The following is a 21,969-nucleotide window of genomic DNA, read 5'->3' as shown; positions in this document are numbered from 1 at the left end:
ACTGGGTCGCAGGAGATTTTATTTGGGTCGCAAAATAAATTTGCAGAATTTCTTCCCTGGCCCACCTATCACACCCTTTCGCGCGTACGGCTGTGTTCACACGGAGCGTCTTTCTGAAGCTGTCAGCGTCTGTTTTACATAATAATCCGATGGAGTAGACCGTGCTTATTTAATTTAATAAGATACACTCATCTTACGGTTCGGTTCAATAAACTGTAAGGAATTCACAGTTCGATACTGTCAATATATTTTGAACACAGTTTGAATGAAAACAAATTATGACTGTACACGATTCCTTGTTGATTCCCGAGGTAAAAAAAAAAAAAAACGGGCAAAAACTTATTTTATCAATTTCTTGTCAAAATTGTAAACAAAACGAATTGCATTAAGATGAAATTATGCAAATTCTTGTTGTGAAGACTCTTCAAGTCAACGACAAAACTCGCCTTTAAAAAGCGGATGTCTACAGTCAGACTGCAGGCTACTTCCTTGTGTAAGTCTGTTAAAGTATGATTAAACAAGACTCAGTAGGTTTACTTTTTTAATGCGCCCGCTGTTGTTCGGATAATGTAGTTGTAACCAACCTCAGTGTGTTGTAGAAGTGTTCTATAGAGATTAATAGCGTATTTATGACAAACAGATTACATCTGATATTCCGAACCATTTTTCCAGCCCGACAATTTAGGTTAAGTTCGCGAATGTCCAATAACAAAGACGCCACCTTTGAATCCCCTTTGCTTGACTTCACCTCCTACAGCAAACTCTCCCACAAACCCGCACGTCTTGGGTAACGGTGTTCAAGCTACGCAGCGTAAATTGTTCATACTCAAGTATTTGCACATTGCGAGTCGCATCCGTTGGAAATAAGCTTTTAGCTACCGAAAGCGCATGTAACTCAAACCGAAACAGTAGAGTGTTCAGCCATTTTAAACATTTTACAGTTGATGTATTTCATGCATGATTCCAGTTTTATCCGTCACAGTAGCGGAATATAGGCCTACACAGGGAATGTGTCTAAAATACGATATAACAAATATTCAGTGTAATACATTTATATTACCCATTTTTAGGTAAGGGCAGCTTCAGGTCACTAGAAGAAGCTCTGCGCAGATAACTGCGTCACACCTGTTGCTTCCTAGCGCGCCGCTCTGGTGCTTCTTAAGCGAATACAGTCGCCTGTAAAAGTCCCTCATCTACGGAATTCAGGCACATTTAAAAATTAAGGTGTCGTCTTTCGAATTTGCATTATTTGGTGGAATTTACTGGCACCATTTTATTGGGCTCTTTTTTTTCTTACTTCCGTATTCAGTCTAAATCTGTCGCTTAACGAACCACTGGACAAAACGCAACTTTGTCTTCCGCTACAGACAAACCAGCCCATAACACTCCAATGAAATATATATGTTATTTTATAGGCCTGTATTTTATTTGTTCGTCTTACCTTACGGTGCTAATTATTCCACAGGCGCTGCTCTCTTTATATAATGGCGACTGTTCAAGTTGCATAAATCCTTTCACTTTCGTTTTTCTCAGTAATATGACACTGCGTGTGTCTTTGACGCCGCCTTATTAAAAAAGTACAACTTTTACAGCGCTGTGTATCAATATCTCTGTGAAACACAATGCATTTCCCAGTGCCAAGTAAGCAACCACTTCATACTGAAATCTGGAGACTTTTAAAATCAGCGTTACAGACTTATGTAGCCTGTGTTAGTGTAAGAGTTAAAACTGTTTATACTGTGGTCTCTTGTTAAACACGTTGAAAGAGCTGTTATCTTTAAGGGATGCTGATATTCTGGGACAGTTGGGTGCTGTCTAGAGTAGTGTTTCCCAAAGACTGGGTCGCAGGAGATTTTATTTGTGTCGCCAAATAAATTTGCAGAATTTCTTCCCTGGCCCACCTATCACACCCTTTCGCGCGTACGGCTGTGTTCACACGGAGCGTCCTTCTGAAGCTGTCAGCGTCTGTTTTACATAATAATCCTATGGAGTAGACCGTGTTTTCAAACACGCCCCACGTCAAGCGCTTTTTTGACAGCTGACCAATCACAAGCGGAGTAGTGACACCTGCCGTTTCCCACAACAACCACCAAAAATGGAGAAGGTAGCGGTGGAGAAGTTAATTGTGCTAGTTTCTGAGCACAGTGAACTGCACAACATGACAGTTAAACTTAGTGGTGGGCGAAGCGAGGCTTTGTGAAACACCGAAACGTTCGAAGCAATTGTGCCGGAAATTGGGTCGAGGTTTCGAAACAATCCGACACCCATCTCCACGGTGACGCCAACTGGCCACTTTTGCGATCGTCACATTTCGATAATGCTATTCTGTGAAACGACTCGCACACTGTTCATTACAGTCCCAATTTGCAGTCTCTGACAATCTGAAAGCTTTTGTTTCTTTGTTTGTTGTATGGTGATTTCTCCGAAATAGCCTATGTATTGATCATATGTATTCACCCTATTGATATTCTGGCATAACCCACCAGAATAATACGTAGTTTAGAATTTGTCAACGCTTGACTGAATATTTCTCTTTTTTTCTGTTGTGTTCTGCTTATTAACATCTGTGAGGCTATCTCAATTGCTTAGTATTTCAGTTTCATGTGTAAGACATGTCATTTAGGAATTTAGGAGTTCACACACCTCACTTTATTTGAGGTTCCCAAGTGGAAATGATCCCACACCAGAGATCAGGATCTCCTACGTGGATTCCCCATCTTAATCTGGCCTATCAATCATTATGTATCACCAACCTTATAACTAGCCTAACTAGCACTCACTAAATCGCACAGTCAATCGCTGTATGCCGCTATCTCTCAAAATTTCTCTCCCCTCACAAAAACCCTCGAAGTTGGGATGCGACTTTTAAGCATTTCTGGGAGTTTGCGGTTGAGACAGATGTGTGATCAGGTTTGTCCCAGACACTGTCAATGATAATCACACGTAGGAGCGGCGGGTATGCAACGTGTCGAAACAGGGGTGAAACGCACCGAGGCTTCGCTTAGCCATGGCCACTTGACACGGGCGTTTTGAACCACATCTCGGAGCAGTGATTCGAAACGCCTGCGCTTCGACGCAGCGTCGAAACGCCAGTGTCGAGCGTCCCATCCTTAGTTCAACTGTATCATAACATTCATCATAAAGATGCCGTTTGGAGTCAAATTGGACGAATCATAGGAGTTTCTGGAAAGTATTTTTGTTTACTGCTTGTCCTTAGCAAAACTAGCTTGTTAACTAACGTTAGCTCTGCAACAATGTATAGCCAACTCGATCGCTAACAATGTACATGCTACTGTTATGGCAACAAAAGACGCTCTCAACTGCTTTTTGGAAGAAACGCTGCCAGCTTTTTTTTGTACTTGGGCCAGTGCTTTTCATCAAAAAAGACGCTGCGTGTGAACACAGCCTAAGATCACACTGGTGTGATTAGCCGTTTAGCACGTACGCTAAAACCGGTGCAATTTGAAAACTAGATTGGAAAAAATTCTAGCTAATTTTAGCTTTGAGGAAACAGCGACTTAACATTAAAAATATACAAAATGCGGCGGTGAAATCTACGAGAAGCTTAATAACGCTAATGAAAACGTAACGAACCATAACAGGCTGGCTACATAGCATAAAATAAGTTGCGAAAGGTGCGAAAGGGTTAGCCAGGTAAATAGCACATAATGTGCTACGAGACTTGACCTGGAATAGACCTGATGTGGTTAACGAATTGATTGTTGACGGTTTGAATAGTTCCACACTTGTTCTGATAATAGGCATGAGCATTTCAAAAAACTTCCAACAAGAAGCATGTTTTTGATAGTACTTAATGTTCGTATTGTTCTGATAATTGTACTTATAACATTGAATCTAATATGAAAGGTTAGCGCACATTCGGTTTCTTTTACTGATGAGAGGGAAAAACGAGAACCTGTTAACTCCGCCTAAATGCACTTATTTTGTCTCATTTGTAAAATATTTAAAATGTGTATGTTTTACTGATGAGAAAATAAAAACAACGAGCCTGTTAACTCCGCCTAAATGCACTTATTTTGTCTCGTTTAGGTATGTTTTCGATAACACGTGCATAAAACGACGTTATGGTTTATCAAACGTATATATCTTCAAAATGGCTGGTTTACCTATTCAGGATAATAGGTGATCTGGAAATGGCAGTAAAAATGGTCAGGAACGTTCATTTATGCACAAATCCGCTCTTCTCACGATTTATAGATAAGGCCTAATGTGAATTGGGTCGTGATGGTTTGTCATTTTTAAAAACTGGGTCCCCAGAAAAAAAAATGTCATGCGACCCAGTCTTCGGGAAACACTACACTAGTGTGTGGGGAATGAATAATATTTATTGGGTATGCCCCTGGGTGCACTGAATTTGCATTTGTCGTTTTCTGTGTTGAAGTTGTTGATGTATTTCACTCGTGTGCAGCGTATCCCTCCTAGTGGGCTGTAACCCAGTAGATCCCAAGGCGGCCTGTTACCATATTTTGAATTGTGCAGTCCATAATCTATATTCTTTTTTATCCTACCATGTCAGTATGCTCTCGAATTCTGATCCCGGACCTTACCGGTTTAAAGGCGGCCAGGGCCTGTATGCTATACGCGATGAAGGCCGGTACCTGCTCTTGCCCTAGTTCGGACGGACAAGACGAAGGGTTTATTACATTATCAATTATATCAAAAGCTGAATCTCCTTTGCTTGCCTTCACCTCCTACAGCAAACTCTCCCACAAACCCGCACGTCTTGGGTAACGGTGTTCAAGCCACGCAGCATAAATTGCTCATACCCAAGTATTTGCACATTGCGAGTCGCATCCGTTGGAAATAAGCTTTTAGCTACCGAAAGCGCATGTAACTCAAACCGAAACAGTATAGTGTTCAGCCATTTTAAACATTTTCCAGCTGATGTATTTGATGCATGATTCCAGTTTTATCCGTCACAGTAGCGGAATATAGGCCTACACATTCACAGGGAATGTGTCTAAAATACGATATAATAAATATTCAGTGTAATACATTTCTATTACCCATTTTTAGATAAGGGCAGCTTCAGGTCACTATAATAAGCTCTGCGCAAATAACCGCGTCACACTTGTTGCTTCCGAGCGCGGCGCTCTGGTGCTTCTTAAGCGGAAACAGTCGCCTGTAAAAGTCTCTAATCTACGGAATTCAGGCCACATTTAAAAATGAAAATGTCGTCTTTCGAATTTGCATTATTTGATGGAATTTAATGGCACCATTTTATTGGGCTCTTTTAGACTGAATACGGAAGTAAGAAAAAATCTGTCGCTTAACGAACCACTGGACAAAACGCAACTTTAAACTTGTCTTCCACTACAAACAAACCAGCCCGTAACACTCCAATGAAATATATATGTTATTTTATAGGCCTGTATTTTATTTATTCATCTTACCTTACGGTGCTAATTATTCCACATGCGCTGCTCTCTGTTTAAAATGGAGACTGTTCAAGTTGCATAAATCCTTTCACTTTCCTTTTTCTCAGTAATATCACACTGCATGTGTCTTTGACGCCGCCTTATTAAAAAAGCACAACTTTTACAGCGCCGTGTATCAATATCTCTGTGAAACATACCTAATACATTTCCCAGTGCCAAGTAAGCGACCACTTCATACTGAAATCTGGAGACTTTTAAAATCAGCGTTACAGACTTATGTAGCCTGTGTTAGTGTAACAGTTAAAACTGTCTATAATGTGGTCTCTTGTTAAACACGTTGAAAGAGCTGTTATCTTTAAGGGATGCTGATATTCTGGGACAGTTGAGTGCTGTCTAGAGTAGTGATTCCCAAAGACTGGGTCGCAGGAGATTTTATTTGGGTCGCCAAATAAATTTGCAGAATTTCTTCCCTGGCCCACCTATCACACCCTTTCGCGCGTACGGCTGTGTTCACACGGAGCGTCTTTCTGAAGCTGTCAGGGTCTGTTTTACATAATAATCCTATGGAGTAGACCGTGCTTATTTAATTTAATAAGATACACTCATCTTACGGTTCGGTTCAATAAACTGTAAGGAATTCACAGTTCGATACTGTCAATATATTTTGAACACAGTTTGAATGAAAACAAATTATGACTGTACACGATTCCTTGTTGATTCCCGAGGTAAAAAAAAAAAAAAAACGGGCAAAAACTTATTTTATCAATTTCTTGTCAAAATTGTAAACAAAACGAATTGCATTAAGATGAAATTATGCAAATTCTTGTTGTGAAGACTCTTCAAGTCAACGACAAAACTCGCCTTTAAAAAGCGGGTGTCTACAGTCAGACTGCAGGCTACTTCCTTGTGTAAGTCTGTTAAAGTATGATTAAACAAGACTCAGTAAGTTTACTTTTTTAATGCGCCCGCTGTTGTTCGGATAATGTAGTTGTAACCAACCTCAGTGTGTTGTAGAAGTGTTCTATAGAGATTAATAGCGTATTTATGACAAACAGATTACATCTGATATTCCGAACCATTTTTCCAGCCCGACAATTTAGGTTAAGTTCGCGAATGTCCAATAACAAAGACGCCACCTTTGAATCCCCTTTGCTTGACTTCACCTCCTACAGCAAACTCTCCCACAAACCCGCACGTCTTGGGTAACGGTGTTCAAGCTACGCAGCGTAAATTGTTCATACTCAAGTATTTGCACATTGCGAGTCGCATCCGTTGGAAATAAGGTTTTACCTACCGAGAGCGCATGTAACTCAAACCGAAACAGTATAGTGTTCAGCCATTTTAAACATTTTCCAGTTGATGTATTTGATGCATGATTCCAGTTTTATCCGTCACAGTAGCGGAATATAGGCCTACACACTCACAGGGAATGTGTCTAAAATACGATATAACAAATATTCATTGTAATACATTTATATTACCCATTTTTAGATAAGGGCAGCTTCAGGTCACTAGAAGAAGCTCTGCGCAAATAACTGCGTCACACCTGTTGCTTCCTAGCGCGCCGCTCTGGTGCTTCTTAAGCGAATACAGTCGCCTGTAAAAGTCCCTCATCTACGGAATTCAGGCCACATTTAAAAATGAAAATGTCGTCTTTCGAATTTGCATTATCTGATGGAATTTATTGGCACCATTTTATTGGGCTCTTTTTTCTTACTTCCGTATTCAGTCTAAATCTGTCGCTTAACGAACCACTGGACAAAACGCAACTTTAAACTTGTCTTCCGCTACAGACAAACCAGCCCGTAACACTCCAATGAAATATATATGTTATTTTACAGGCCTGTATTTTATTTATTCATCTTACCTTACGGTGCTAATTATTCCACAGGCGCTGCTCTCTTTATAAAATGGCGACTGTTCAAGTTGCATAAATCCTTTCACTTTCGTTTTTCTCAGTAATATCGCACTGCATGTGTCTTTGACGCCGCCTTATTAAAAAAGCACAGCTTTTACAGCGCCGTGTATCAATATCTCTGTGAAACATACCTAATACATTTCCCAGTGCCAAGTAAGCAACCACTTCATACTGAAATCTGGAGACTTTTAAAATCAGCGTTACAGACTTATGTAGCCTGTGTTAGTGTAACAGTTAAAACTGTCTATAATGTGGTCTCTTGTTAAACACGTTGAAAGAGCTGTTATCTTTAAGGGATGCTGATATTCTGGGACAGTTGAGTGCTGTCTAGAGTAGTGATTCCCAAAGACTGGGTCGCAGGAGATTTTATTTGGGTCCCACCTATCACACCCTTTCGCGCGTACGGCTGTGTTCACACGGAGCGTCTTTCTGAAGCTGTCAGCGTCTGTTCTGGGCGTCAGAATAAAGTTGAAGTCTGGGCAACTTTATGGTAATGAGCTATTTCAGCTATTCAGGTTTCAGAGTGACAACTCTCCCCACTAAGGGGAGACTTTCCCACAAACTCGCTATGACCTCCTGAAGCTGCCCAACAACAAACTGATCATTTGAATCAGCTGTGTTGGAGCGGGGAGAGATCTAAAACACGCAGGACAAGTGGTACTCCAGGGGGGTGCTTGAGAAAGCGGGTTTAGTGAAAACTCAGAGTTAGTTGACTCGGAGTTGAAGGAGTTGACTGAAGGAGGTGTCAGAGGTGTCAGACATGGCGTGTCCTTTTCTCGAAGAGCCAGTTGATATTGAAGCACAAATACTCCACAGAAATATCCGTCGGGAGAGGGTGACCTAGGACGTATTAGTATTAGTACTAGTATTAGGGCCACATTGAGGGAAAAAAATCTGAGATTTCGAGAACAAAGTCATAATATTACGAGAATAAAGTCATAATTATGAGGGGCCGTTTAAGAAATATTTCAAACTTTTGTTACACATACACATATGAAACACGTACGCATTCACTTGTGAAACTTTCACACAAGCATCCACACTACTGAAAACTCACATACATATATGTCAAACGCTCATATAGACACGTGAAAGGCATTCACACACACATACTTATGAAATGTTCGTACAGATACACATGGAAACGGCCGCGTTCATTCATATGAAACGCGCATATAGATTTGTATGAAACACATCCACACATACAGGTGAAACGGGCTCACACATACATATGAAATGTTCATACAGACGCGTGTGAAACACTTTTGTAACATTACATATATATAATACCCACGCATTGACTCGGTCAGCAATTTTCTGTTGCTACTATACTATATATACTGATATTCTGCATATGCATTCATTAATATTTCTAACTCCACTGGGGAGAAGCAGGAGGATCGAGATGATGAATCATGTTATCTGCGTTCCATTGATAAGGGCTTTTTATCTCCTTGTGCATGTGCTTTACTCAGGGTTAACTTCACTCAGAGCTGATTGAACTAAATGTTATTACCTGTTCTGATACCGAAAACGCTGAGTTTGACAGCTCAGGATTAGTCAACCCAGAGTTCAGGTTTGAACTCAGAGTTTGTTAAACCCGCTTTCGGAAATACCCCCTAGGAGAGGTTTGAGAAACGCTGATGTAGGCTACACACAAATTAACGTTAATGTTAACTAAAGACGAATGCTACTAAACGTGTCCTATAAACTGCATGTTGAAATGTGACTTACCACTTAGCATCAATACAAAAGTCACACCACACAAATGGCTTTTAATTAGTTTATTTAGTTAGTTTATTTATTACCAAACAAGTAATTATAATTGTTCATTTCTTTTCTTCATCAATCGATTTCTTACCTTAACATTTAAAAGATTTCATGAGGTTAACTACCCTACTTGTCAGTCGGCACAAAGACGACACGTTTGTTTGCTTTTCGGCCCCTTTAAATAACGTTTGCAAGCCCAAGCATTCCAGAGGAACTTGTAGCCGCCTATTTCATCTACGTCAGAGGGTCCACTTCTTCGACAGCGTTGTCGGCAGGGCGGCCAGAGCGAATTTCGACGCTCTCGCCGCTCCCGGTGTGAACGTACAGTAAGTGTTATGATGAGACCTCAAAGGCATGGTCCTCCACTCTCCTGCTTCACCGGGAAATATGTAGCACTGCCAATTGTCCAGTACAGGTCAGTGCAGAGTCATGTCTCTCGGAGACTGGGACTGCACCCCCAGCTCTGAAACTGTGTGTGTAGGAGGGAGGGGCAGCACAGAACTACAGGGTGTGTGATGCTATATGAGTTGCTCAGGGTTTGAAAAAGAGAATGTGTGTGTGTGTGTGTGTGTGCACGCATGCCTTGGGCAGGAGGGCTTCTTCAGACATCTGCAAGTGAGTTTGAAACCCTTGTCGACCTCCTCTCCATCTTAAACATACCCCATAAAGCAACATTTTTAACACTAATGTAAGATAAATAAGCACTGTTCACATACCAAATCAATGCTGGATCAGGGGTGATCAGACAGAAAACTAGATGGGACAGTTGGTCTTTATTTTGAGAATGAGTGAGAACACTTTTAATGCGCACAGTAAAAAGTAAAAGAAACGACATCTTCAGTGATTCCCCTTCACAGGCTCTCCGCACAAAAGAAGCTAAACTATTTCAGAGAGACTAATAAAAAGGAACAGAAGTCCCCCTGTGAGGAAGACGCTCAGGTTTCAGTGGTTTCGTGTCTGTCAGCATATCCCATCAGCTCTCGGCTTGTCACGCGTCTTCCTCTCATCCAGGCTGCACTTTCGCCCAAAGCCGGGCTCCGAGAATCCCCCAGCCTGGGGGATTGTGGGTATTCAGAATGGTTATGAATCTGAACTACTGAGGTCACCCCATCTTTCTGTAGCTGCACACTCCTCTGCTCACCAGTGTGTCAGCCATGTGTTAATGCACGATTTCCTAAAGTGTGATTTTCAGGGATCGTTTCTACTGCAAACTGTGTGATGCCCATCAGTGTACAGTGTTTCACTGCCGTTAGGTACAGCTCCTGTCTTTCTCACACGCTCTCTCCTGTCCTGCGGGTCTCTGGGTCACAGCTACGCCTCCCTCAGATTCGCATACAGCTGCAGCTGTAAACCTATAACCTCCGCACCCCCCCTCTGGCTCCTTCCTGCCTCTGTGGCAGGGGTATTAAGCTCTGCATGGGGGGGTCCCTAAACCAGGTTCTTCCAGGTACATCTATAAATGTGAAACCTCAGCACATCCCCACCTACACTGAGAATTCAACCCCTCCACTATAAACACCCCCTCTGCAATTTTACACACTTGCTGACAGAGCACGCAGTGTTGTCCCTCCAACCCCCCCCCCCCCCCCCCCCGCCCCCCACATCACCCCCACCCTGAACCATTTCTCCAGCTGCTAAAAAACAGACAGCCCCAACACGGACAGCGAGCATGTGAACGTGCTGTATGGTTTCAGAGCTGCAGCAGGGGAATTTCAGTATCCAAACCCATGAAAGGATCTAAGAGGACTCAGACTGGTTCGAGACACTCTTTAAATGAACACAACCCTGCTTTTGAAAATGCCACGTTTTTTTTCTTGCATAGTTATAATCAGCATAGTGCTTAAAAATACATACATACACTTTGTGTTTCTAGAGCTTGCAAAGACAGAGCAGTACTTACAAGGCGGAGTGCTTTGCTTAAGTGCTGGCCAATCAAAACTATGCGTAAGGGAAGAAACTGGAGACCTGGCATCCCCCCCCCCCCCAACCCCCTTCAAAAGAAAAAAAACACCCCCTTCCTGTAAACACACATTCCAACGAACAATTCAGCGAATATGTTTCACTCTTTATGTAGCGCTGGCTCTTCCACACATTTGTCACACTGGCTGTCAATCTGGGGATGTGGGCGGGGCATGTGCTTATCAGACAGAAAGGCAAACTCATTTTGCACGTTATGGGCAGAGAGTCTGATTGGAGGGGAGGGGATAGAGGGGAAGGGCTTAAAATGACAGTTTCTGTCTCTTATTCCTCTGGTGCGAAACTCTTCCTTACATTTTTATGTTATTTTTTGCCTTTTTTTGCATCCATTAGAAATTGTAATTTTAAAGCTAGATACATTGGTAAATAAAAGTACACATTTTTCTCAAAAGCAAAAAAAAATATATATATATGACCAGGAAAAAAAAAATTAATATTCATATCACCTCCATAAAAATACAAATAATGGTAATAATAATAAGTCTATTTTCAGTTGGAATCAGGTTAGAAGATCAAGAAAAAAAACATCATTATCAACAAAAGAAGCTGGCTAGTGTGTTTCTGGGTATTAAACACAGGGGTCAGAGGTCAGGTGACAGGCAGGGGGTCGAGGGCTGCCAGCCGCAGATTGAGGGTGGTTTTTGTTGAACGTGATTTTGTGGAGAAATCAACAAGACTGTTCCTGCAATCCACACACCACTCCATACAGGATGACACCTATGTACGTCTGTACATCACTTAACACTGCAAGGGTGTCTGACTATTAAAATCCCCCTCCTAGTTCAGACCAGTCCAGGACTGCCACCTAGTGGCCAGCAGCGTGAACTACACACAAGCAAGGGGCTCAACCTTCCAGTCCATTACCACACTGACCTCTTACCAATAGACCTTTCAAAGACTGGCGGCTGACAGTAGAAGGTTGTGAGTTTTTATTTTTAAATCTACAGTGTTTTCTTTAATTAATAGTGTCTTTTGCAGTGCAAACCTTCTTTTTCCAGGTGTAAGCACCTTCTTTTTGTTAAACAAATTAGCAGCGCTGAACAGCTGTTTCATTAAAAAAAATTAATATCATTCAAAGACCGAAAGACGGAGTGTCTCCTGATCAGGAGTAGTGTGTGTGTGTGTGTGTGTGTGTGTGGTGAAAATGTCCTCGACCAGTCAATGAGCCCTCGCCCGTGTGCGTGGAGTCCCTCCCATCGACCCTGTGGCCCCGCCTCCCGACATCAGCGGCCCCACGGCTCTGAGTGCGGCTCAGCAGGCCCCTGGCCTCGGGCCCCGGGCCTAGTCCAGCAAGGAGGGCTCGGCCGGGCGGATTATGGTGGGACGATTCGGAGCGGCCGGAGGTCTTCTGCTGCAGGGGGGAGGAGAGAGAGAGAAAGAGTCGGGTGAGAGGGTGAAGAGAGAGGGAGAGGGTGAAGAGAGAGAAAGAGTCAGGTGAGAGGGTCAGGTGAGAGGGGGGGGGGGTAAAAGAGAGGGGAAAGGGGACAGGGTGATGGTGATGTAATGTGGAACTTCCACATTACATCACCATCATTTAAGGAGATTCTCTCATCCACAGCGACTTACATTAGTAAGGTGTGGCAGTGTAGCACAGTGGTTAAGGAGCAGCACTCGCGACCGAAAGGTTGCTGGTTCGACTCTCCACTGGGGCACCGCTGCTGATGTAAGTGGCTCTGGGTAAGAGCATCTGCTAAATGCCACTAATGTAATATAATGTAGTTAAAATGTTATCCATTCATAGAGCTGGGATATTTACCTCGGCAACTGCAGGTTAAGCACCTTGCCCAAGGGTACAGCAGCAGGGTTACCTGCCCCAGCGGAGAATCGAACCCACAACCTTTCGGTTACCGCCCCTATCCCCCAAAAACCCAGGGCTACAGCAGAACCAGCCGGCACAATACTGTCACTCCAGGGCCCTCAGTAAAAACACCCAGACATCAGGAGAGCAAACATCTTTAGCACCTCATTGTGGCTCTTGCATATTATTTTAACCCTTTTGCACGCAAAGTCTAAAATATTTCCAACAGCCCCAGTGAGACTTAATTTTATGCTGTGTGTATATATATATATATATATATATATATATATATATATCACACACACACACACACACACACACACAAAACGTTAAATCACTGTTTCCTCGAAGCTAACGTTAGCTAGAATACTGGTGTGACCGTACATGCAAAAGGGCTAATCACACCGGTGTGACTGTATGCACTAAAGGGCTAATTCACAGCAGTGTGACCGTACTCGTGAATGGGAGAGGAGACCCGGAATACGGATGGGGCGTGGCCGTGGGTGGGACGGGGGCGCGGGGGTCTTACCTGGGAATGCCCGGGGGGAGTGCGGGGGGCACTCGGGCGGGGCGGGAGGGGATCTGCGGAGGGGCGCTGAAGGGGTCTGTAGGGCCGCCACCGGCCCCAAAGGCGTTGCCGGCGGGCCCCGGGCGGGAGGGGACCGGGGGGGCCCCAAACGCCGGGCTGGGATTGAGGGGGGGACCCGGCGTCGGGCCCCGCACTGCCGGGGGGCGACTGGGTGGGGGAGCCACTGCCGTGGGCCTGTGCTGCGGGGTAGGACTGTGGAAAGGGGGGGTACAGAGAAAAAGGGGGAAAAAAAAGGACCCCAAATGAAAGGGGTAAAAACCCAATGCACTAATTACATTACAGTGGCACAAAACGTCTGTACAGACATGAGAGAGGCCTTATGCAGTGCCGTCTACCTGTGCTAACCTGCTAACCCTAACCCTAGCCTCCTGACTGCAGACTGTGTTACCTTACACAGAGCTGCCTGCCTGTGCTACACTGCTAACACTAACCTCCTGAATGCAGACTGTGTTACCTTACGCAGAGCCGTCTGCCTGTGCTACACTGCTAACGCTAAGCCTAGCCTCCTGAATGCAGACTGTGTTACCTTATGCAGAACTGTCCGCCTGTGCTACACTGCTAACCCTAACTCTAGCCTCCTGGCTGCAGACTGATACCTTACACAGAGCCGTCTGCCTGTGCTACGCTGCTAATGCTAACCCTAGCCTCCTGACCGCAGACTGTGTTACCTTACGCAGAGCCGTCTGCCTGTGCTACACTGCTAACGCTAACCCTAGCCTCCGGACGGGTGGTCACCTCACCTGGTGTCCTTCTGTATCCAGCCGTCGTCCACGGGCGGGGGCACGGGCACGGAGACTGTGGTGGTGCTGATGTCCCCGATGATGTGCAGCGCCTCCTTCAGGGCGTGGTACATGCGCAGCATCTCGTCTCTGCGCTGCGCCTGGTCGGCCGACTCCTCCATCAGCGAGTTCTGGTCCCCCGACGAGTACAGAAACGCCAGCAGCTCCGAGTGGATGAAGTCCTTCGCCTGGAGAGAGGGGGGGGGGGGGGGGGGAGAGAGAGAGGGAGAGAGGGAGAGAGAGAGACAGACAGACAGAGAGGGAGGGGGGGAGAGGGAGAGAGAGAAGAAAGGAGATAGAGAAAGGAAAGAGGGGAGAGAAGAGAGACAGGTGAGGAGAGAGCAGAGAGAATAGAGAGACAGGGAGAGGGGAGAGAGAGAGGGAGGGATAGAGAGAGTGGGAGAGAGGGAGAGAGAGGGAGAGAGAGGGAGAGAGAGAAGGGAAAAGGGAGGGAGAGAGAGAAGGGAAAAGAGGGAGGAAAAAATAATAAATAGTAAAAAAAAATAAATTCTGGCATTATGAATGGGGAAACTATAGATCGGGCAGATTCCTACCGCTCTCATAGGACGGCTGGAGAATCGCAGATACAAACACCCCCCCCCCAAACCCACACCCCGTGCCGGGGCCTCCCGGCCACTCACGCTGTTGATCATGAGGTGCATGATGGTCTTGGGCATGAGGTCTCGGATGGACTTGTTAACGATGCCGATGTAGGAGTCCACCAGGTTGCGGATGGTCTCCACCTGCCTCTCCAGCTGGGGGTCCATGGAAAAGGTGTCGGCCGGCCCCGCCTCCTCATTCTCTGCCTGCCCGGGGGGACAAACGCCAGTTGCAACGCTCAGCCTGTGTCCGCCTTTTAGTTTGGGAAGGGTGGGGTACATGTCTCTGGTCTCTCCCTTGCACCTGGCACTGGTCTCTCTGTGGCACCTGGCACTGGTCTCTCTCTGGCACCTGGCACTGGTCTCTCTGTGGTCTGGTCGTGCACATGTGTCTCTACTGGTATTAAATTAAATTCTGTCTCTCTGTGTGATTTGGGGGTACATGTATCCGCTCTCACTCTTGTTTTTGGGGGGTGCACATACCTGGTGTCTCTCTATTTTGTGGGTAAATGTCTGCTCTCTCTGGTGTTGGGGGTACACATACCTGGTCCTTTTCAGGGTACACTCCTGCTCTCAGGAATGAAGCTTTCCAGCTGTCCACATCCTCCTGGGAATCACAGGCCAGCTCTATCTGACGCAGGTCCTTATACACGTTCCTGTGAGCGCGCGCACACACACACACAATTACTTACAAGTGTCTCTCTCTAACACACACACACAGTTACATCTCTCTCCCAAACACAATGTTAGTTTCTCATAAACACACACAGGCATAGGCACAGACACACACACACAAACACACACACACACACATAGACACACAGACAAAGACAAACACATAGACACAGACAAAGACAAACACACAGACACATAAAGATACAGACACAGAGACACAGCCACACAGACACACACACACACACACCTCTGCTCAGTGTTGAAGATGGCGAAGGTGTGCTTGGTGGACATGAAGCCCTTCTCCACGTCTCTCAGCTTCAGGTTGTCCAACGGCAGCATGTACTTCTTTTCCTTCTCCTGAGAGCACACAAAGTTACACACAGTTACACACACACACGCACGCACGCACACACACACACACACGCGCACACACACACACACACACACACACACACAGTTACACACACACACACACAAACACACACACTCGCACACATCCATACATATATGATCACACACACACACACACACACACACACACACACACAATGAAAACGTCTACAGCAACATCAAGATAACTTTCCAACCCAGGTAACACTCACCAATGAAAAGTCAGGGTACCTCAGGAAAAGTTATCCTACTTATGTTATCCCCTCTACAGTTTCTGATTGTGTTTCGGCCCTGGAAGGATGCATCTTCAACCCAACGCAGGCAGGCATCTCAGCCAATCAAAACAAACGAAACACTTCCCTGTTGCATGCGGTGTAACAATGGACTGCTCTCCCCAACGAGCCAATCAGAAAGCTAGAAATGACTTCTCCCCTCTTCCCTTCCTGAGTTTCCTCTGGGAGACCACCCAGCTGGGGAGAGCGAGGAGAAAGGGGGGAAGAGAGGTCGTGCTGTTTGTGCGTGTGTGTGTGTGTGTGGTGTGTGTGTGTGGTGTGTGTGTGTATGAGAGAGTGACAGAGTGTGTATGTGCGAGAATGTGAAAAGTGTGCTCGTGTGCATGTGCGTGCGTGTGTGTGTGCGTGTGTGTGCGTGTGTGTGCGTGTGTGTGCGTGTGTGTGCGTGTGTGTGCGTGTGTGTGCGTGTGTGGCAGGGGGTTTGAGGGGGGTCGGTGGAGACTACGCTGCCAACTTTTATGGTTGACAAAAACATCTGGAAGCGTTTATATCAGTGAAATCCAGATGTGGAGCCACACACACACACACAGACATGCGCGCAGAGAAAAGCGCAGTGTCCCAGCGGTTACGTCAGTAAGACAAACACGCACCCCGCCTCCATCCGCGGTAACCCAGCACGACTTCCTGCAGTCACACGACTCAAACCCCCGGCTGGAGCTCCGAGAGACATGCCACGTCAGTGCGCTCTCCCTACCGCCGGCCGGCCATCTTCTCTCCCTCTCTCCTGTCTGTCTCTCTCTCCCGTCTCTCTCTCTCTTCCTCTGTCCCATCTGTCTCTCACTCTCTCTGTCCCGTCTCTCTCTCCCTCTCTGTCCCGTCTCTCTCCCTCTCTCTCTCCCCCTATCTCTGTCTCCCTCTCTCTCTCTCTATCCCGTCTCTCTCCCTCTCTCTCTGTCCCGTCTCTCTCTCCCTCTCTCTCTGTCCCGTCTCTCTCTCCCTCTCTCTGTCCCTTCTCTCTCTCCCTCTCTCTCTCCTTCTCTCTCGGAAGACCGGGGCATGCCTGTAATGGTCCTGTCCCGCTTTGGCAAATATTCGCAGAGGCCCATTCTTTCTCGGAAGCCTGGCTCTGGGCTACAGGGAGGTGAGGGACCTGAGCTACTCTGCTGATGAATGAGAGTGAGTATGTGTGTGTGTGTGTGTGTGAGTGTGTGTGCGCGCGCACATGAGAGAAAGTGTTTATGTGTGAGTGTGTACGTGTGAGAGTGTGAAGTGTGTGTGTGTGTGTGTGTGTGTGTGTGTGTGTGTGTGTGTGTGTGTGTAAGAGAGAGAGTCTATGTGAGTTTGTATAAATGTACAGGTAAGTGTGTGTGTGCGCAGACATGTAGGTATGTGTGAGAGACATGTTTGCATGTGTGAGCGTGTGGGTGTGTGAACCTATGTGCATGAAAGAGTATGTGTGACTACGGAAGGGAAAGAGCATGTGGGGGGAGGGGAGGTGAGTGTGTGTGGGCACGAGGGTGTGTTTGTGTGTACAGATGTGTGTGTGCGCATGTGTCTGGGTGTGTATGGAGTGCATGTGTCCTCGTGTGTGTGTGTGTGTCCTGTTCTGCCTGTGTCCCCAGAGGCAGCTACATGCTTTGTGGTGCTGGTAGGACTCCTTCACAGAACGCCTCCTCCTGTCACGCGGACACGCACTGAAACAGAGATTCCGGAGAAAAGAGCCATCTCCAGGCACGCCGATGCTGCCTTCAGCACTGAAAACGCTGTCCTTGCGAAAATCTGCCATTTACCTGCTTTTTCCTATACCTGTTGACCTCAGGTCATTCCTGAGTAAAAGAGTGTGGAATCAGAGCATACCTGTGTGTACAGTCGCAGAATTAACACGTGTCTGTACCTTAGGTTACAGGCCAGATCAACTAAAGTATTTTTACACTGGTAAACAAATAATTTAAGCTATGCCAACAAAAACTGAAACCTATACTTCTTACTTTAAAATATTGCACTGTGATCTGTTTGCCCTTGTTTTGCAATGACTCAATTCACAGGTGACTGGAGGTTGTAACTGTAATGTTTAACACTTATCAAATGGAGGAAAAGCATGGTTTTAATATTTTAGATGCGTCAGAGTATCTGCTGATAGTTAACACTTAGACAGTAACTTGCTGCATTACACTAATCCTGTAAGTAAGTCTAAGGGTGTGTATGTGTGTGTGTGTGTGTGTGTGTGTGTGTGTGGGGTGGGGTGGGGTGTACTAGAGTATAAGTAATGAAGTGTGTGTGTTTGTGTGTGAACTGTAGTGTAGTGTGTGTATGTACTGTAGTGTAGTCCACGCGTGTATGTATTGTAGGGTACTGTAGCATAGTGTAGCGTGTGTATGTACTGTAGTATAGTCCACGCGTGTATGAATTGTACCACCCTCGCCCTCGGACGTGCTGTCCCGCCACCCCCCCCCCCCCACCCCGCCTGCCCAGTGTTCAGACTACCTGTTCATTACTGTGCAGGTGAACAGTAGTCCGCACATTGGTTAGGCTGGGCTGGGACTCTGCCCTCAACTGCCTTCTCCACACCTCTCCCCCTCAACGGATGGCCTCTATGTTGGGGGTACGGAGTACAGCCCCCTCTCTGTCGGGGGTATGGAGTATAACCCCCTCTCTGTCAGAGGTATGGAGTATAACCCCCTCTCTGTCGGGGTACAGGGTATAGCCCCCTCTCTGTCGGGGGTATGGAGTATAACCCCCTCTCTGTTGGGGGTACGGGGTACAGCCCCCCCTCTGTTGGGGGTACGGGGTATAGCCCCCCCTCTGTCGGGGGTATGGACTATAACTCCCCCTCTGTCGGGGGTATGGACTATAACCCCCTCTCTGTTGGGGGTACGGGGTACAGCCCCCTCTCTGTTGGGGGTATGGAGTATAACCCCCCCTCTGTCGGGGGTATGGACTATAACCCCCTCTCTGTTGGGGGTACGGAGTACAGCCCCCTCTCTGTCGGGGGTATGGAGTATAACCCCCTCTCTGTCAGAGGTATGGAGTATAACCCCCTCTCTGTCGGGGTACAGGGTATAGCCCCCTCTCTGTCGGGGGTATGGAGTATAACCCCCTCTCTGTTGGGGGTACGGGGTACAGCCCCCCCTCTGTTGGGGGTACGGGGTATAGCCCCCCCTCTGTCGGGGGTATGGACTATAACTCCCCCTCTGTCGGGGGTATGGACTATAACCCCCTCTCTGTTGGGGGTACGGGGTACAGCCCCCTCTCTGTTGGGGGTATGGAGTATAACCCCCCCTCTGTCGGGGGTATGGACTATAACCCCCTCTCTGTTGGGGGTACGGGGCACAGCCCCCTCTCTGTCGGGGGTATGGAGTGTAACCCCCCTCTCTGTCGGGGGTATGGGGCATAGCCCCCTGTCTGTCGGGGGTATGGGGTACAGCCCCCTCTCTGCCGGGGGTACAGGGGGTGTATATGCGTGTGTGTGTTAGGGGGAATGAGTGAGTGAGAGAGAGTGTGTGTGTGTGTGTGTGTGTGTGTGTGTGTGTGTGTGTAAGCGAATATGTATATTTGAGTGAATTTGTGTGTGCAGTTTGACACAACATCCAGGCCACTTTTGTATTTTCTTCTGTTTATGACGACCGTAAGGGGAAAACACAACGACAGCCAAAACACAGTCCCACAGTTATTAAACATAAAAACCCAGCTCCCCCCCGCCGCCCACAGCTCACCTCCTCGTCCTTGTACCAGGACAGGGACTCGGCCGTCAGGACGAACCAGTAATCCTTGGACCCCCCCTTCATGATGCTGATGTTGATGGTGAGCCAGCCTCTTCTGATCACCTGCACAGAGTCGGGAGGGGGTGGGGGGTGGTTGGGGTGGGGGGAGCTCAGATGAGTTTAGGGGGGACTGGAACTCCGCACCTTGTTCCCCCTTCTCCTTCCTCTCCCTGTCTGTTCCCCCTCCCCCCAAAATGCTGGAACACACATCCCACTGCAACACGCTTGTAAAGCGGATACCCCACTATGTGTGCTTGACGCTGAAAGCCCCTGACTCCGCCCCCGTTTACACTGAATGCACTCTGATTGGCTGGCTTATTGGGGATGGCTGCCAAGGGAAGGCAGACAGATCTTTGGGTGTTGGGGTCCCCTCTGCCTTGTTCGGTGGGGTCCCCGTCACGGGAGGAGCCCCGGAGCGCCGATGACGGGCGTCTCCGTCCTGGGTCTCTTCCCCAAATCTTAGGCTCCGGTTTCAGGTTATCCCAGGCCCTTCCGCACCGAAGCCCCGCCCACTGGGACACAGGCTAAATGCCCCAATCAGAGAAACAAGGGGGAAAGGGGGAGAGAGAGAGGGGGAGGGAGAGAGAGAGAGAGACACGCAGAGAGGGGGGAGAGAGAGAACAAGAGAGAAACTTGATAGAGAGAGAGAGAGAGAGAGAGAGAGAGAGGAAGAGAGAAACAAAGAGAGAAGGGAGCTTGCCCACAGTGCAGCCGTCCGATAATCCAGAATCAGGCCAACATGATCGTTGGCTACCACAGCAAAGAACACTGATTTTAGTTTCCCCCCCCCCGTTTCTCTCTCTGTCCCTCTCTCTCTCTGTAACATCCGGCAGTAGCTGACAGTGACATCATGTAAGGGTAAGGGACACCCTGAGGCCTGCTGGGAAACACAGAAGAAAAAAAAGTCTCCCCTGCGACGAACTCTGAATCCCCCCCGCAAAATGGCCGTCGACATGGACCCCCAAATATATCTGGATGGGGAAAAAAAAAACTGAGAAGTACATCCTATATACATAAAAAAACAGAAATAAGGACACGGAAGCTGTAACAGGCTGTAGCTCAGAGGGGCTCCTGTGACTGCTGTCGACAGCGCCGACCCTCAACGCGCTCACACCGGACGCCGCCAATCGCAACCGAAACTGCTGCTACTTAGCACACAGTCGCCTCAGTAAATATCCAGCTGTACAAATGGATAAAACTGTAACCTGTGTGAGCCGCTCTGCATAGGGCCGTCTGCTGAAATGACAGTAACGTGACGTAATGTGAGGTGAACTCCGAAGCTCACGCACAGCCGATGAGCTGTACGGTCCTGGCACACTGGGCCAGAGACTGCAGGAGGGCCCCAGTCAGCGCCAGGGGTCAGGGGTCAGGGGTCAGGGGCAGTAATGTAGGCAGTTACTGCAGTCGGTGGGGTGACTGGCAGGTTGGGGTGTTTGCACCCAGACACCCATTCCATTAAGTGGGGTGTGTGTGTGTCTGTGTGTGTGGGTGTGAAACCCTTACGGTGGGTAGCTGAAGAGATGTGACCCAAACCATGATCAAACCAAAACTGGCTTCATGCCCCCTCTCCATATACCCAGAGCACCGGACTGGGCCAACTGGTCATCCTGACTCCGGCGCTGGTCTTATCCCTGTTTCAGAACACAGGAGCAGGCCTTTCCAGGTCCCCAAACTCCCCCCCTCCTCCCCCCACCCCCAAAATGAACCTAGCTTAGTATTACTGAACTGCTAAATGCCCCCCACCCCCCGCCACCTCCCATAAAATCAGCTCCAGAAACGTAAAATATTCCTATTCTGCACTTTGCTCTCTCCCTCTGAGAGAGTTCTGTCAGGTGAGCCGCCGGCTGGAGAGGGCAGTGCCAGTGAAACAGCACTGAGCACCGTAACACTGGCTTAAACTCCAGAGTTAAATGAATGGGGGGGGCGGGCGGGGGGGGGCTCATATCAGCTGCTCCACACTGTCACCCGAGAGTGGCACACAAAAAAAACGCTTAAAAAAAAAAAAAAAGGAACAATGATTAAAAGATTGCTGGACCCAGGCAGATCAGTTAAAAAAAAAAATAAAAAACTGGTTATTGACT

The 21,969-nt window shown here is 47.1% G+C and overlaps 1 protein-coding gene across 3 annotated transcripts in view; it reads right to left on the bottom strand.

The window, feature by feature from the left end:
* Positions 1-11,486: 11,486 nt before the first annotated feature.
* Positions 11,487-21,969, bottom strand: part of LOC118773942 (dynamin-2) — a 39,336-nt gene continuing 28,853 nt past the window's right edge. For all 3 annotated transcript variants that reach the window (XM_036522987.1, XM_036522997.1, XM_036523006.1), the window contains 7 exons: positions 19,841-19,951; positions 15,752-15,861; positions 15,374-15,485; positions 14,872-15,036; positions 14,192-14,418; positions 13,392-13,643; positions 11,487-12,415 (listed from right to left, as the gene is read on the bottom strand). In XM_036522987.1, coding sequence (XP_036378880.1) covers positions 12,346-12,415; positions 13,392-13,643; positions 14,192-14,418; positions 14,872-15,036; positions 15,374-15,485; positions 15,752-15,861; positions 19,841-19,951 — 1,047 coding nt within the window. In that variant the 3' untranslated portion in view covers positions 11,487-12,345. The remainder of the gene's footprint in view (positions 12,416-13,391; positions 13,644-14,191; positions 14,419-14,871; positions 15,037-15,373; positions 15,486-15,751; positions 15,862-19,840; positions 19,952-21,969) is intronic.

The sequence above is a fragment of the Megalops cyprinoides genome, chromosome 1 (genome assembly GCF_013368585.1).
Source record: "Megalops cyprinoides isolate fMegCyp1 chromosome 1, fMegCyp1.pri, whole genome shotgun sequence".
Taxonomy (NCBI): Eukaryota; Metazoa; Chordata; class Actinopteri; order Elopiformes; family Megalopidae; genus Megalops; species Megalops cyprinoides.
This window is presented reverse-complemented; position numbering and strand designations above follow the sequence as displayed.